This window comes from Engraulis encrasicolus, chromosome 4, assembly GCF_034702125.1.
Source record: "Engraulis encrasicolus isolate BLACKSEA-1 chromosome 4, IST_EnEncr_1.0, whole genome shotgun sequence".
NCBI classification, from domain to species: Eukaryota; Metazoa; Chordata; class Actinopteri; order Clupeiformes; family Engraulidae; genus Engraulis; species Engraulis encrasicolus.
This window is the reverse complement of record NC_085860.1, coordinates 51,895,372-51,912,871: the sequence shown is the minus strand read 5'-3', so window position 1 is coordinate 51,912,871 and position 17,500 is coordinate 51,895,372. Positions and strand designations below refer to the sequence as shown.

The window sequence follows — 17,500 nt, the reverse complement described above, 5'->3', positions numbered from 1 at the left end:
ACTGGAGTCAACAAATATTTTTTACAGTGTAGACAAGCCTACAATGTACACACGCACACACACACACACACACGCATACACACACACACACACACGCATACACACACACACACACACACACACACACACACACACACACACACACACACACACACACACACACACACACACACACACAGTCAAGAGTCAGCAGTGGTGAAAAACTCCCACACAGCCACAACACCCCACACAGCCATTCTCCTGACTGACACACACACACACACACACACACACACACACACACACACACACACACACACACACACACACACACACACACCCACACACACACACACACACACAACACACACACACACACACACCCCACCCCCACACACACACACATACACACAGTGGCGTAACACAAACACTTGGGGCCCCCCTGCAAGATACTAGAGTGGGCCCCCCCCCAACTATGCAACCCCCCCCCATCCCCCGGAACGCCACAGACCCCCACACACCCCCCACACACCACGGCCTCCTCCACTAACTTTTTCAAGGAGAGGTCCATTTTTTTCAGGGCAGAGTGTCCCGGTGCCCACTAGGCTACATATTACCATGTATATATTCTTTTATTATCATAATGTAATGTAGGCCTAATAATATATATTATATGTTATAGGTCTATATGTATATAAAGGTCTATGTATAGATATTATACTATATAAATATATATAGGCTATGTAGGCTATGTAGGCTATACACACACACACACAGGCCTATTCATATGAATATAAAAAACAACACTGCAATCATAAATACATAGGCTAAATCAATCAATCAATAAATAGTAGGCTAGGTTCTAGGCTATTAGTGAACTTACTTTCTCACTCATCAAATCCAGTCACTGTGTAGCAAACCTGAGTTCACACATTTGAATGCCTCTCCAACAGCTCTAAGTTTGCGTGTCAGCTGTAAGTTTGCGATTTGTAATGAATGTAGGCCTACTGACCGTAATTTCAAGACGCTTTTTAGGCTACTGATCTGCAAACGTGATGTGAGAGAACAGACTCTCCACACCGGCTGTGTTGCAAACACGGACAACTTTCCAGTATCAAGGAAAAAGGTGAAAGGAGTGTAGGGTTTGGACTCTTGGGAAAGTATAAGAGATAAAGATTCAGTAAGTTAGAATTATTTTGAGTAACCGTCGTCGCCGAATCAGCTGTGCAGCAACGCACCGGTTGGTAGTTTCTCTTTTTCTGAATACTGCAAAATGTGTTGCAGACTTGTTCTTGAGTCTCCACCCCATAACAACCAGCGTGTGGGCTCATTAGGGCTACGCTACGATGTTATGACAGAGCTGCGTTTGAGGGAAAAGACGCACGCTGTTCTCTGTATCTTAAATTGATAACTTGTGCAATCCCACCCTACGGCGCTCGCGGACAATTAGCGAAAGTGAGCGTTTTTTGCGGCGGTTGTGTGCGCGGACCGTTTATTTAACGGATTTTACAATTAAAAGTTAAATCACAGAGAACATGTCAGAGACATTGATTCACACGCAGTGTCCATCAGCTCAGCGTTGACGACACAGATATGGCCCTGCCTCGCGTAAGGGGGGGCCCGCCTTAAATGTCTTCGGAACTACTCCCACCCAGCCAGGGGCCCCCACCCGAGCAGGCCCCCCCCGCACCGTGGGGGCTGCGGGGGTATACTTTACGGCCGTGCATACACACACACACAACCCTCCCACTATGCAGAACAGTGCAGTGCAGGCCTGCTGCTGCAAGCATACAGTCATACAAACCACACGAGCCGACCGCTGCAGTGGCCCTCAGACCTCACGCCTCATCTGCAGCATGTCATGACAACTCCACTTACTCTAGACCAGGGGTGTCAAACTCAAATTGACTGAGGGCCAAACTCAAAATCTGGAACAAGGTCGCGGGCCGAACCCAACATTTATTTTAAAATCTGGACTTAAATTATGAGTACATGCGCTTCATACTCATAGTTAAATTTCACACACCCTCTTTCCCATCATATATGATAGCTCAAATGTATCTGCACATCATGTGACACACCAAATTTCTTGTTCAAGTATTTTTACACCATATATTAATGGTGTATGTGGGCCAAGGCCAACTGTAATACAAATTTGAAATGATCTCGCGGGCCGAATAAAGTGGCTCCGCGGGCCAGATTTGGTCCCCGGGTCTGAGTTTAAGGTAGCTTAACTCCTCATGTGTCATGACAACTCCACTTACTCTAGCTCAGTGTTTCTTAACAGGGGTGCCGTGGAACCCTGGGGTGCCCCACGGCCCCCTCAGGGGTACCGCGGAAACGTGGCTGATAAATAAATTATGTAATATGATACATTACAGATCTTAATTCGCCCTTGGCTAATCCCCGCCCTCTTTAGTTACAGTTGCTAGGTCGGACAGTTAAACTTTCAATGCTGAGATATCAACGTGATTTATGCAGTGACTGCAAATCGCAGCAGTTATTCACTCATAATAAATAAAAAAACGCATTCATAGTATTGTGAATATAAGTATTTATTTTCTGAACGGCCATGCGATGCATCACAGCTGTTATGGGCTCTTCTATGGGTATCGATAGGCATTGCAACTTAACCAGCACCATGGTAAGCTGAGCTCGCATATCTTTTGAGCCCTGACTCAAACTTGCTAGACGAAAACGAAATTACACAACTTAATGGCTGTAGTCATCTTCAAAGCTACCACAGCAATGTGTAACATTAACGTTTGGCGTTTATATCTTCAGTAGCTTAACAAAGTCACGTCCATCAGCTGCTAGTCAAAACACTCCTGCCGTGACCGATAGTTAACTTTGCTAGCGGTGTTTCTTCATTCAGAAATCCAAAATCCTACTCTGAAACAGGTTCGTGGTTTGCTTACAACCTTACTGAAAAGGGACATGAATGAGATGGTGTCATGATCGGAGCACACAAAGTATGTTTTTGATCCCTGTGCTTTCTAGTCGAGTGTGAGGCTGCCAAGACCCTTCAAGGCAGACTATCCAGCTGCATAGTCCGGTTTTAGGTAAAGAGGAAAGTGATTACCACCTGTTACATCGCGGGGAAACTTGCACATTTGTCACAAATACCCCAGACACAATTTCCAATCATATTTTAATAATAATACGACCGTATCTCGCTAACTACTTGAAAACATGCGATTTCAGCATTGAGTTCAATGGAGCGCTGTCAAAACTGTCCGAGGTTTGTCCGAGGTCGTCCTTTTGCTGCGCTGTGATTGGTCAAAAAGCACTTTAGGGCGGGCCTTAGCCAAAGGTGAATTGATAAGTTAATACTAGTCAGTGGAATCTTTCATCTGCCATTTACGCACAATAAAGTAAATATAGGTCGCCCCAGTCAGCTGCAACTTTGAACGTAGGTCGTGTGACGTCTCCAAATGTGTTACTTTTCTAAGCTTTTGTGATATCGGATGCGATGCCATGTTACGGCTTGTTGGTTTGGGGTGCCTTGAAATTTTTCATGAATTGAAAAGGTGCCTCGCCTAAAAAAGGTTGAGAAACACTGCTCTAGCTCACCATACTGTACCCGTACAGTAGGTAGCTTGGCTCCTCGTGTGTCATTGGTTTTAATTAAGGCCACAGCTCCTTCAATTTGCACACACTTCATTTTTATACTCTTAAAAGTGTATTTTTTTGCCCCTTCTACTTCCTACTAACTGTCTATCTAACAACTCAATCAGAAGTCCTTTTCCCTGCTCTTTTTATGAGGGTTTGTAGTTGGGCCTTCAATTTAACAGACAAGTTCCCAAACCATACTGTGATGCCATATCTAATAATGGGTTCAATTGATGCTCTGTAAAAAGCCATCATTATGTCTTTGTCGATCCCAAACACTGTCAGGCTTCTCAAAAAATGAAGACGCTGACTGATCTTTGAACATAAAAACTCAACCTGCTGGCCCCATTTTTAGGTCAGAGTCAAATAAAACGCCTAGGTATTTGAATGTGGCTACTTGTTCCACCGCCTCCCCATTCAATGTCACCACGGTATGATTTCCTATGGATCTTGGGTCAGCTTTTGTTTTAGTCGCATTTACATTACATTACATTACATTGCATTTGGCAGACGCTTTATAACCAAAGCGACTTTCAAAAGAGGACATAATCAAGCCAACATCACAAGCAAATACAAAGTGCACAGGAGATATACAGAACAACAAGTGCAGTTGCAAAGAGGGGTTAGTTTTTTTTTTTTTTTTTTAATATAAAGAGTAAATAACGAGTACACACACACACACAAACACACACTCACAAACTAAACTAAACTAAACTAAACATCATGTCAGGAGTCTGCCCTGGGGCAAGGCCAGTTCAAGCATTAGTCTAGTAGATTCTCTCGAAAGAGGAATGTCTTCAGTTGTTTCTTGAAAGCTGCAAGAGATGTGCTCAGTCTTGCTGCTTCTGGGAGACTGTTCCACCACTTGGGTACCACAACGGAGAACAATCTTGACTGGGAGTACCTAGAGCGACTGGATGGCAGAGCCAGACGGCTTGTGCTGGATGAGCGCAGTTCTCTCGCGCATTTAAGACCAGTTTATTAGACTCACACCACCTCACCACCCTGTCTATTTTTTCCTGATAACCAGAGATATCAGAGTCCTGCATTAAAATACTTAAAAGAATTGCTGTGTCGTCTGAGAACTTAATTATAAAATTATTTTGATGGTAATTTCTACATAGTATACAAAGTAAACAATAACGGGGAACTCACACAGCCTTGTGGGACTCCAATATTAATAGTCAAAGAGTCTGATAGCAGCCTGCAGCCAGCACTGAGGACAACTGCTGTATAGTAGACAGTAAATGGTCACCTTTCCCATAAAATATTTCATACCCTGTACAGTGTTTGAAAATGAAGACAGACCCAATACCAGAAGTGGTCTGTGTGGTTAGGTTAGCGAGCGAAGTTACATTTCATTATGTAAAGCAGGAAAACCCTGTAGCAGAGTTTGTGGGATTTGCATACTCGACAGGGAACTGGACAGCACAGCACAGCACACACAACACACGCAATACTATTCTAATGCTCCACTAGTGCACTCTGCTCACCAGATATCTACTTATTTAAAACATTCTTACTCTTAGCTTTTTTCAAGTCTGGGGCCGTATTAAACCATCCGGCACGCCACAACAGGGCCCGGAGCCCAGGGCCCGGGGCCCGGCCTTGTGTGTGACGCTCCTGCTGTATCAACAGGGCCACATCAGGGCCACATCAGGGCCACATCAGGGCCACATCAGGGCCACATCAGGGCCACATCAGGGCCAGAACAGGGCCAGAACAGGGCCAGAACAGGGCCATGTGTGTAACGTTCCTGCTGTACAGTATGTGCACTGTATCACAACACCAGAGGAAGAGATCAGGGGCGGGATTGTCACAACAGATCAGAGTCCACTAGCAAGCCAAAGTCCCCCACCCCACACCTCACCTGCAATACACACCACAGACACACACGCACAGACACAAACACACACAAACACACACACAGCCTTTCCTTTCTTTCTCTACACACCCATGAGAACATTCCAAGCAGTCAATAAGCGGTCAAATAATTGGAGATAGAAAAATAGATAAAGAAATCATTGCCCACACTGCCTCCTGCCAGTGCAGATGCTGGTCATACAGTTCCCTGGACCCAGTTACACACTCTGACATTGCCAAACCTCCACACTGACCTACACATTCAAGTAGTAACTGCAGTAACTGCATATTTTGACCAAAGTTTAGACTGAAAATGGTCTTCATTATACCTTTACCGTCATCTTGTGACAAATAAAAGCCTTGTGGTCCAAATGAGTCCTATTTTATCTTTTACCATATCCAGCCTGATACAAGGTCTCAGTTTGAAGGCCTCAGGTTTCTCAGTTTCATTGTTGGTGTATAGGGATGCACCGATACCACTTTTTTGAAAACCGATACAAGTATGAGTACATTGATGTGTGTACTTGCCTATACCGAGTACCGATACCGATATCTTTTACCACCAAAATACAATGAAAATAAATGCATGGCCTTGTGTTTTCCACCTGTGATATTTTTATGGTCCATTTCCATGTAGATTGAAATGTTAGTAAAGGTATGAGGTGGCACTTTTTTCCATGCTGTTTTCAAGACCACAGGACGTGACAAGATTTTGCATTGTTTTGTGTAATAGCAGTATCGTTCCTGGTATCGGCAAGTGCTTGAGGAGTACGAGTACGAGTATAATGAGCAGTATCGGGTGCCGATACCGATACCAGTATCAGTACATCCCTATTGGTGTAGTTACTGCACTTTGCCTTTTTAGGGCAGCATATAGGGGACAGTAGATAATAGTCTCACACACACACACACACACACACACACACACACACACACACACACACACACACACACACACACACACACACACACACAGTTATTGCACTTTGCCTTTGTAGGGCAGCATACAGGGGGCCAGTGGTTAATAGGGGTGGGTATTGGCAAAGGGTTCACGATTCGATGCGCATCACGATACACATGCCACGATGCGATTCTATCACGATGCATTGTGATTCATGTACTACTGTGATGCATTGCGATATTTACTTCAGTAAATGTGTAAAATACAGCTTATTTGTCAGTTGCTGTGTAGCTTTCTTAAGTCAGTTCATCCAGACGGCGTTTCTTACTGTGTGTGAATATCCTTGCGCTAGCCGCATCTTTGCCGAGAGTTTATATCAAAGTTGTCACCTCGTGACCGATGACGTGGCTCAAGTCTATAAATAGCCATGCCCACGTCAAACCTCGCTTGGAGCTTTTCTCGCCAGAACCAGAGGCCTGAGTGACCTACATGTCTGGCGGTCTTCCACCAGTCGTAGAACCACGGTTACATACGTAACCAGCGTTCTACTTCCTTGTCTTCAGACCGCCAGACGGCGTTTCTTACTGTGTGGAAGACTAATTAACAAGTTGTCACGAGGGCCTAAGCAATAACATGGTGTCAATCATCCCAATAATACACTGTAGGGAATAACACACAATAAACAGTAGCTTCTTCATCACAACATTTTATTGAACATCAAATGTGGATGACATCAACAGAGTGGAGAGTCCAACTCTCACCCATAGGTAATGAACCAAAGCTGCCCCTGGTCTGAACTTAAGTTGAGTAAACAGGTGGGGCAGTACTCAAGACAGCTTGAACACAAGAGTTTGAAGCAACATTAACTCTGTAAAATCTGGAGAATGTACAAGGTGACGTCCAAGACGCAGCTGAACAAATGTCTGTCAAACTAACACCACGCAAGGCCGCCCAGGAGGTAGAGACAGACCTGGTGGAGTGGCATTTAACTGAAAGTGGCACCTCACGTCCAGTGGAGGAGTATGCATATGTTATGGTGTCTGTAATCCAGTGAGAGAGTCTGTCCTTAGACAGGGCAGCTCCTCTACATTTCTCACTGAAGCGCACAAACAGCTGATCAGTAGTGCGCCAGGCTGAGGTAGCTGTGACATATTGCCTTAGTGCTCTAACAGGGCATAGACTCGTGTTCAGAGCTGTGTCTGAGGAACTGAACGAAGGCAACGTAAGTGGTTTGTTCACAAAATCAGAGCCAAGGACCTTGGGTAAAAATGTGGGATTTGGCCACAGAGTGACATGTGAGAGATCTGGTCCCCACTGAAGGCACTGTGGGCTGACAGATAAGGCATGTAATTCACCAACCCTTTTCGCAGAGGCTATTGCAATGAGGAAAGCTGTTTTCATTGACAACCACTTAATGTCAGTCCCTTCCAGGGGTTCGTAGGGAGGGCTGCATACACTCGTCAGCACAAGATTGAGGTCCCATTGAGGAATGACACATTTACGCGGTGGATGAAGGCGCTTTGCACCTTTCAAGAAGGCTATAATCAAATGATGTGTGCCCACTGTCATCCCATCTATTTTTCCCTTGTAAGCTGACATTGTTGCCACATATCCCCGGAGAGTGGATACTGAACGGCCTGTGACCAGAAGGCCTTGGAGGAATTCCAAAATGTTGTTTACAGAACAACCCAGTGGGTCAAGGTTGCGTTCTGAGCACCATATTGAGAAGTATTTCCACCTGGAGCCGTACAACAGGCGTGTAGATGGGGCACGAGCATTTAAAATAGTGTCCCTGACCCCTTCTGAACAGTCCAATAGGTTGGGTGTGCTCCCAAGGGCCAAACCCACAGTTTCAGCCTCTGGGGGTGATCGTGCCACAGCTGGCCGTCCAGGTGTGTCAGCAGGTCTGCCTTGACAGGTAGAGGGCAGGGTGGCCCCGTCAGCAGTGCCTGGAGGAGGTAAAACCAGGGACTGTGAACACGGTATGGTGCAATTAGAAGGACCGGTTGGTTGGTCAGTCGAATCCTTTGGAGCGTCTGCCACAAGAGAGGAAAAGGAGGGAATGCATAAAGTTTTAGATTCGGCCACTGGTGAGCTAGAGCATCTTGCCCCAGAGAGCCTGCTTCGTTCTGTAGAGAAAACCATCTCTGACAATGAGTTGTGATTCGGGTGGCGAACAGGTCCACCTCCGCCTTCCCGTACGTGTTCCAGATCATTTGGACCACTTCTGGGTTCAGACGCCATTCCCCCAGGAGAGGTTTCCCCCGAGACAGAGCATCCGCTGCCTGGTTTTCCTTCCCCGGCACATGAATCGCTCTTAGTGAAAGCAAGTGTGCATTTGCCCACAGCCATATCTTCCGAGTGAGGTTGTTCAGAGTTAGTGACCTCACTCCTCCCTGATGGTTGATATGATAAACTGTCGACGTGTTGTCCGTTCGCACCAGGACATGTTTGCGTTTCAGTGGTTTTTGGAAGTGTTGTAATGTCAGCCAGACAGCTCGCAGTTCCAAGTAATTTATGTGGTAGGCTCGGAGCTCGTCCTGCCATATGCCTTGTACCCCCTTGTGGTTCCACACACCTCCCCAGCCATACTGGCTGGCATCTGTGGTGATGACTTCTCTCCTTGCCGGAGGGGGCCCGAGGGGTACGCCTTGGAGAAGAAACGGTCTTAGCGCCCACGGGCGCAAGGAAGCAGCGCCCTTGGGCGTGATCGACACCAGTACATTTTTCTGTGTTTGGGCTGAAAGTCTTCTCATCTTCAGCCAACGCTGGAAAGGTCTGAGATGTAATCTCCCCAGCTGTATCAGCGGTGTAGCAGCAGCTAGCATACCCGCAAGGCGGAGTAGCAGACAATGGCGAGTAGTCCGACTCGACATGACACGCCTCACAAGTCCCAGTATGTTGCATATTCTTCCCTGAGTTAAACATGCTTGTTGGGAGATTGAATTTAAGTGGATACCTATGAAGTCTGCGGACTGCATGGGTTGCAATGTGCTCTTCTCGTAGTTCACCGAGAGGCCAAGAGCTGAGATATGGTCGAGTAGTCTCTGAGTGTTCACTTTGGCTTGCTCTGGAGACTGAGCAAGGAGAAGCCAATCGTCCAGGTAAGGGAGGACGCGCATGCCCTGCTGGAGAAGTGGAGCAAGAGCCTCGCGCATGCATTTTGTAAATACCCGCGGGGCCAGGGATAGGCCAAAGGGTAACACCTTGAATTGGAATGAGCGACCTTCGAAGTGGAAGCGTAGAAAAAGACGATGTTGTGGGGCAATTGGCACATGGAAATATGCATCTCTCAAATCGACTGTGACAAACCAATCTTTGGTTCTATTGAATGGAGTACATCTGTCGTCCGCAGCATGCGAAATGGCAGTTCTTTCAGGTACGTGTTTAGGCGGCGGAGGTCCAGTATAGGCCGAAGGCCGCCATCTTTCTTTGGTACGACGAAGTAAGTGGAGAATACTCCTAGTTGTGTTTTGGGGTCTATCTCCTCGATGGCGTTTTTGTCTAGCAGGGATTGTATCTCTGAAAGCAGTGCTGAACGGAGCTTTGGGCTTCTGACACATGTGGCGCGTAGCCCAGAGTTCAGGGGAGGCCGGCGGCGAAACTGGAGACGGTAACCATTTGTGAGAGTGTCTAGTACCCATGGGTTTGATGTTGTTAGACGCCAGTAATCCAGTTGTTGAGGGGTGAAACGCTTTGCCGCCGGCCGCACACCTTCAGTCTCGCATCTGAGTGTGGTGTGTAGCTTTGGGGGGGCGGCCTTGGGCAGCCCGGCCCTGCCTTGGAAAGGATGAAGAAGGCCTGCCACGTGCACTATGTGGGGTAAAGCCATGTTCTGCATACCTTCGTTGAGGCTGTTGAAAGGAGGGCAGTGAGTGTCTGCGATATGTTGGATTTCCACGAAAGGCAGGTTGAGGCACCGGCTGCGGTTTCTTGAAGGCAGCTCGTGGCTTCACATGTTGGGATCGCGTTTCGGACGCAAGCTGGCGTCGATTTAAGGCCTCCTGTGCAGCTGGCCCAAATAGCTGACCTGGAGCCAAGGGCAGTTGCCGTAAAACATTTCTAGCGGCATCAGGAAGAGGGGACTGTGCCACCCAAATTTGTCTGCGGGCTTGGAGGAGTAAGCCCATGGACTTCCCACATTGTTTAGCCAGGGCTCCAATGCCCTGGAGCGCCGTATCGACCAATTCAGACATGGCTGCATCTGAGGATGGTTGAATTGTAGTCTGGAGAGCGAGTAGAACATGTGCCATGGTGTTCAGAACTCTGCCCATGGTCGCTTGGGTGTTGTATGCCCGGCAAACCAAGTTGTCTGTGCGTCTGCATTCTGGGCTAGGACATCGAGGGTCTGTGCGTAGAGCCTCGTCAGGTGAGACAACCAGGGAAACTACAGCTGGTTCCACTGGTGGCATGGGTCCCAGGCCAGCGGCGCTTGGTTCCGCCATCGCCGCCAATAGCCTAGTTGCTCTATCCATTCTGCTGGTACCTGCCTCCTTTAGCGCCTCGGTGAACATTTTAATGAAATCATCACATGGCGGAATCGCCAGGTCATTGCTCTGCATGGGCAAGCGACAGAGGCGGTTGGTCTGCATCGTGGCCCTAGAGAGAGGTTCAATGTTCAGTTTCGACAAAGCCATTCGAATAGTTCCTGGCAAGGTGACATTTATGCCAGAAGCCTCAGTACCATCATCTGACTCCCTCCCGCTCTCTGTAGCAGAGGAGTCAAAATTTGTAATATCCTCTGGCAGTGAAAAATCACCCATATCCATGGGGAAGAGAGTATCGGTGGCTGCCAGAGAAAGGGTGTCATCATCTCTCTGCAGTGTTTGAGTGAAAGGGTCAAGTTGTGAGGCAGGTAGGGGGGCCTCATCACTTGAGTGAGAGTCATGCTGTGATGTGTGAGCCTGTGGCTGTGGCTGCACACCCTGTATTGGTTGAGGCTGCAGTTGTGGTTGCATGCTCAGTAGTAACTCTCTGATCTGTGTCACATTGTCAGATAATGCATCCACTCTGCGAGTCAAGGCGCCAGAGCGCTTGGGCATTTTGGTTTTCTGTGGTGCATGAGATACTGCTTTGCGTTTGGCAGTATTTGTTGACTTCTTAGTGGCTGTATTGGAAAGGAGACAGTCCGTCTCACCCTCAAGACCAGCAAGGCGTGCCTGCCGTTGTTGTATGGAAAGCTGACTGCAGTGTAAACATGGATCAGTCAAGGCTTCTCTGAGATGTTTGATCCCTAGACAAGTTGGGCAGTTATCATGAGGATCGTTCACATCCATGGGTGTGCCACATAAGGTGCACCATACCAATGCCATTTTTTATTATTATTATTCGTATTGTGTGGCGATATGAAATGCCGGGGGTCGGGCAATTCTATCTTTTGTTCATTCGGTTTTTATCTGCGCTGGGGTGTGAGCGCAGTTATTAAACCGTAGCAAATCGTCTGGTACGGGCGCCAATTTCTAGCTGCACCGGGGCAAGGGTAGCGTGCTAGTTAGCTGTTCGGAGTGCAATAGCATCCGGGGAGGCGAATCCTGTTCCGTTAAATCAAATACTTACCAAATGGGTCGCTTTATCATGCGTAGTAAATGTACCAGATAATAATACTGCACCGGGGACTGGGTGCTTGTATGTACAATATGATTTGTGCACACGGTGTCGGGTGTTTCGTGACACTTTAGCACACTGATGCTAGCTTCACTAGCCGTTGTCTGTGCTCGACCGGTGTAGGGGGTCTGCAGCACGTTTAACTTACCGTGAACTGTTTCGTGTAGAAGTTAATCCTTAAGATGTATCCTTAGTACTTCAATTCGATTCAGTCATTCAAAATTATTCCGTGAGTAAATCAGCGTCCGCCTAATTACGGCTGGACAAGTTCTCTCTGCAAGCGCGAGAAAGCGAAAAGCGAGGTTTGACGTGGGCATGGCTATTTATAGACTTGAGCCACGTCATCGGTCACGAGGTGACAACTTTGATATAAACTCTCGGCAAAGATGCGGCTAGCGCAAGGATATTCACACACAGTAAGAAACGCCGTCTGGCGGTCTGAAGACAAGGAAGTAGAAATAAGGCTACATAAGATTTTACCCATGACTTGTATAATAGTAGTACATTGTCATTGTCAAAAAATGCAGTACAGTGAATAATTTCTGTTTACAACACAGTTTCATTCGTCCCTCATGCAGGGGTCTGGGAAACAATAATAAAACAAAATAGGAGCAGAGATAAGAATTTAAGAGCACTGTGAAATTGTTAACGCATAGACAAAAAGGGTCTTAGAGGGTAGGCTATGCCTTTTCCCCCACACATATCTGTAGGCGTACACATTCTACATGAGGGGTGCTGGTCACAGGGCCAGTTTTTCCAAATTCCTCCCATTAAAAGGGGTGAATAACATATTACACATTTATTTCTATATTCACATTCATTACACATTAATTTCTATATGCAGCCCGATGTCTCCTCTGCTGTGTCAATGAAGGTCTGTCACCAAACTCATTACAACTGTAAAACAAAGCCTAGGGAGTGTTAGTAAACTCATCCCAACTGTCCCTTCTCTGAAGGTTTTTTATATTGCTCCCAAACCCAAGTAAACTACAACAACTTGACTAGGCTTTTGATCCCTGTCTTTCAAGCACTTGTGGTTCTCTCTATAGCAGGGGTGCCCAACCTTTTTTTAACCAAGATCTACTTTTGAAGTTGATGGTCTGCCGTGATCTACCAAGTCAAATTCAAGGATGTCAGTATGAAAATTTAAGACCACCATTTATTAATCACCATTATTATGAACAAAATGTTTTCAGTAGGCTACTATGGCCGTATCTTTTCAGTGTGTTTTTAAAGTGTGTTGAATAGCCTATCTTTACAAAGCAATGCAGCACTGATAGTATGCAGAGATAATTTCAGTCATACACAAGTCATAAATAACTGAAACAATTTCAAAATGATAAACATTTGGTATATAAAAGGCACATAGGCCCTATTTCTAAAATATGATGAAGCATTATCATGCCTTCAGTGGTATAGGCTACAAATTAAAAAGGGCTCAGAAATTCACCATTTGTTATGGGTAAATAGTAGGCTACTATGAGAGAGAGAGAGAGAGAGAGAGAGAGAGAGAGAGAGAGAGAGCAATGAGAGAGAGAGAGAGAGAGAGAGAGAGAGAGAGAGAGAGAGAGAGCAATGAGAGAACTCATTGGATTGGTTAACACCCCTGTTAAGTGTGACTTCTTCTATGAAGGTTTTTTTTTCAGCTCTCTGGGACAGTAGCACAGCAAAGGCTTCCTATTGTGAGTTTGGCCAATCGTTTTGTGCACAACTGGAGCAAGAAACAGCACAAATTTAAGTGAATTCCATACATGTCAACAACTAACATTTCCCTTACACGCGGCACGCGATGTAAACGCAGTTAGCGATGATGCATGCGACTAGCGATTTGGACGAAGATCCTCGCACATCGGCGTGTCATAACGCATCGTTGCGCACATGTTCTGTTACTCACCCGATGTTACACGTGTGCACACATGAATCAACTGTAATACCCTTACGGTCACTTCCTAATGCTTTCCCCTCATTCTGTGTTACCGTGGGACTATCTAACCAATACAGAGTCTATAGGATGTATTTACTCCAGGAGGAAAATGCGAAGGAAATTCAAAATCGTAATTCAAATCGTTTTTAACAAAAACGGATATCGTTAAAATAAAATAAAATAAAAAAAGTAAAAATTTTTTTTTTTTTTTTACATTTTCGTAAACTATGGCGGCCAAATTTAAACTATGGCGGGCCGCCATAGTTTCCTTAATGTATGGGAAACACTGTATTCTCTACTGAACAAAATAACCCGTGGCAAATCGAATTTTATTGTTATCAAATAATCAATTGTCATGAATCCATGCAGTATATTGAGAAAATAAGTATCACGATACCTTGTCATGAATCGATGCATTGTATCGTGAGAGTAAGTATCGCGATGCATCGATATGACGATTATTTTGCACACCCCTAGTGGTTAATAGTCTCACACACACACACACACACACACACACACACACACACACACACACACACACACACACACACACACACACACACACACACACACACACACACACACAGTTATTGCACTTTGCCTTTGTAGGGCAGCATACAGGGGGCCAGTGGTTAACAGTCTCTCTCACACACACACACACACACACACACACACACACACACACACACACACACACACACACACACACACACACACACACACACACACACACACTGTTATTGCACTTTGCCTTTTATAGTCACTCTCCATTCTGTCAACATCCGCTACACACCCAAAAGCACTTAGTCACAGAGACACTGATGAAATCATAGAGCACTTGCAGACAACATAAATACATATGTAGACAATACACTTCCTCCAACACACACTAGACAAGCACTCATAACACACACACTGACAACAGACACAGACTAACGTGCACCCATAGCACACTCACTGGCAACAGACAGACAAGCACTCATGACACATACTACACCTACATATCAGTCACAACTAGGGGTGTAACGGTACACAAAAATCACGGTTCGGTACGTACCTTGGTTTTTGGGGTCACGGTTCGGTACATTTTCGGTACAGTATATGGGAACAAAGTTGAAAACCATTTTCTTCCTCAGCACGTTGTTAATTTCACCAAAATATTGTCAAAATACAAACGAAAAAAAAGGAAATACATTCAATCTGCTACTTTGGGTCGGAGATTTCATCAGTGTAAGAAATAGTACTTTCTCTTCAAGGTTTCACAAAGACCAAGCCTCTACACCTGTTTTTTCTTGCATGCTCTCTCAGGGTTCTGCACGAGCCTCTGCATGTAGTAGCAGCATAATGTAAAAACATGAACAGAGTAGGCTTTTACTCAACCTTTCGGTACTCGGTACAGCACTGTTCGATTCGGTACAGGTCTTTTCGGTACGGTACGTCGGTTCGGTTCGATATCGTTACACCCCTAATGTAATATAATGTAATGTAATGTAATGTCACAACACCAACATGTGTGCACACACAGCTTCATACTGTACATTACACAAACATGCACATATATATATACAGGCACAATACTCACATTACACACACACACACACACACACACACACACACACACACACACACACACTGTGTGTACTCACTCCGAGGTGACGAAGGCGTGCTCGTTGATGGCCTTGACCACGTCCTCAAACTTGATCTTGGTCGTCCTGGTCCAGCCGTGATATATGATGGGGTAGTCTGGCCCATCCCAGCAGTCCACTGCAGAACACATACACAGGCCGCCACAGTGGTTATTACACAGCAGTTACATTGAGGATTACAGCAGTCCACTGCAGAACACACATACAGGCCACCACACTGATTATTACAGAAGTCACATTGAGGATTACAGCAGTTACATTGTAGCCTGATAAACCAGCCTAAATGTGAGATCAGAGTTATTTAGTCTGGCCCCGATGAACGATACCTCCGAAGATTGTAGATGAGAACAACCTGTTGTTTTTTCAAACCGTGCCGGCACTCTGACCAATCGCGTTGTGATTGGTTTTGCCTGAATCAGGGCACAGCGTCCAAAACTTTCTCAGATTCGAGGCCAGACCATAGCCTGTCTATCTATAGCCGCTCCACATCCTATTCGCCCCATTATACAAAATTTGGCAGCAGTTCAATGGATTTGCATTAGGGGCGCTGTTCAGACAGAGGAGACTGGGGTTCCCCTATTGGGCTGGGGCTAATCACCCACAATAAGTCCTCGCTAGCAGCTGAAACCTGAACATATTACAGTCGTCTCTGACTGCAAATAAAAAATTTAAATTAAAAACACAGTAACCTGGGAGTTATATCCGTCTAGTTTCTTACAGCTTTGACATTTGTGAGTCAGTCTTCACTAGCTTCTAGCTAAGGAAATGACGAAATCCGATAGGTGAATGGGGAACTAAACTGGATGCTAACGTAGGCGAGACGTAGCCTAGCCACAGGCTAACTGACAAACGTGAGGCCAACAACTCGGCCGATCGTGATGTACGCCACAAATAGACCAATCGACCTCATATTTAGACACTACAATGTTGATTTCTGCCTTCGATTTTCATCAGTTAAGAAATCTAGCGTCGGATTAACACATTCTTAAGGTAGTAAAGCGAGTCGCCGCCATGTTTATTTTCCAGAATCACCGCGGGTAGAGAGCTCACGTGCAGCATTCTGGGTAATTGAGTTTCACGTTATTCATGCACAAAATGCGTTTTTTTTTAAAAATGAGTGTAAAACATCAAACCAAGTGCCATTTGGAAGGGTAATTTACACTTCCTTTAGGAAAAACAAAATGAAAACCGGTGACCTTCCATATCCGACACATCAACTGCGTCTATTGTGGAGCTTCATAGGACCCCCATTCATTCTGACGGCTCTCCTCTGCTTGAACATCGCCGCCTCGTGGACAGTACCACTCGGAAGAAGCTGTCAGTTTGGTCTCTCCTCTATAAACCCTCTCTGGCCAGACCCACTCGCTAGCTGAAAAACTTCGGCGTCCAGCGGGTGGCGCTGGTTTACCAGGCTAGTTACATTGAGGATTACAGCAGTCACATTGATTATTACAACAGTTATATTGAGGATTTACCACTGCAGAACACATATACAGTACATCACATTGAGTCTTGACACATTAAAGACTTGGTCTGACCAAGAGCACAACAATTAAGGTTTCCCAAGCAGCATGGTTGACCTGCCTCCCTAGGTTTGCTACAGGTTGACTTGGCTTTCGAGAAAATGGGTGGAGTTCCCGATTTTTCTGGAGATCAGAAACGATATTTACATTGCTCTTGGTCTGACTAGAAGCAACCCCCGAAAGTGTTGCATCACTAGGAGGGCATGGCCCGGTTAGATTATCACTAGAGATGCACCGGATCTGGTTCCGGTTCAGGATCTGGCAGGGTTTTTCACAGGATCCGGGTCCGGCAGGATCTTAAGCAGTGGATCCGGTATCCAGCATGCTACCTAAAAAGTCAGGGTCTGGTGCATCTCTAGCCTAGGCTTTTCAGTCAGTCTTTCACAACCCCAATCACTGCATGGAGTGAAAGCCCTTTGGAAGCGGCCGTTGCAGGCAGTGTGACAAT

General features: G+C 45.9%; 1 protein-coding gene across 2 annotated transcripts in view; it reads right to left on the bottom strand.

Moving 5' to 3' along the window:
- Nucleotides 1–17,500, bottom strand: part of plcg2 (phospholipase C, gamma 2) — an 84,596-nt gene that overhangs the window by 46,007 nt on the left and 21,089 nt on the right. For both annotated transcript variants that reach the window (XM_063197680.1, XM_063197681.1), the window contains one exon: nt 15,530–15,647. In XM_063197680.1, the coding sequence (XP_063053750.1) occupies nt 15,530–15,647 (118 nt within the window). The remainder of the gene's footprint in view (nt 1–15,529; nt 15,648–17,500) is intronic.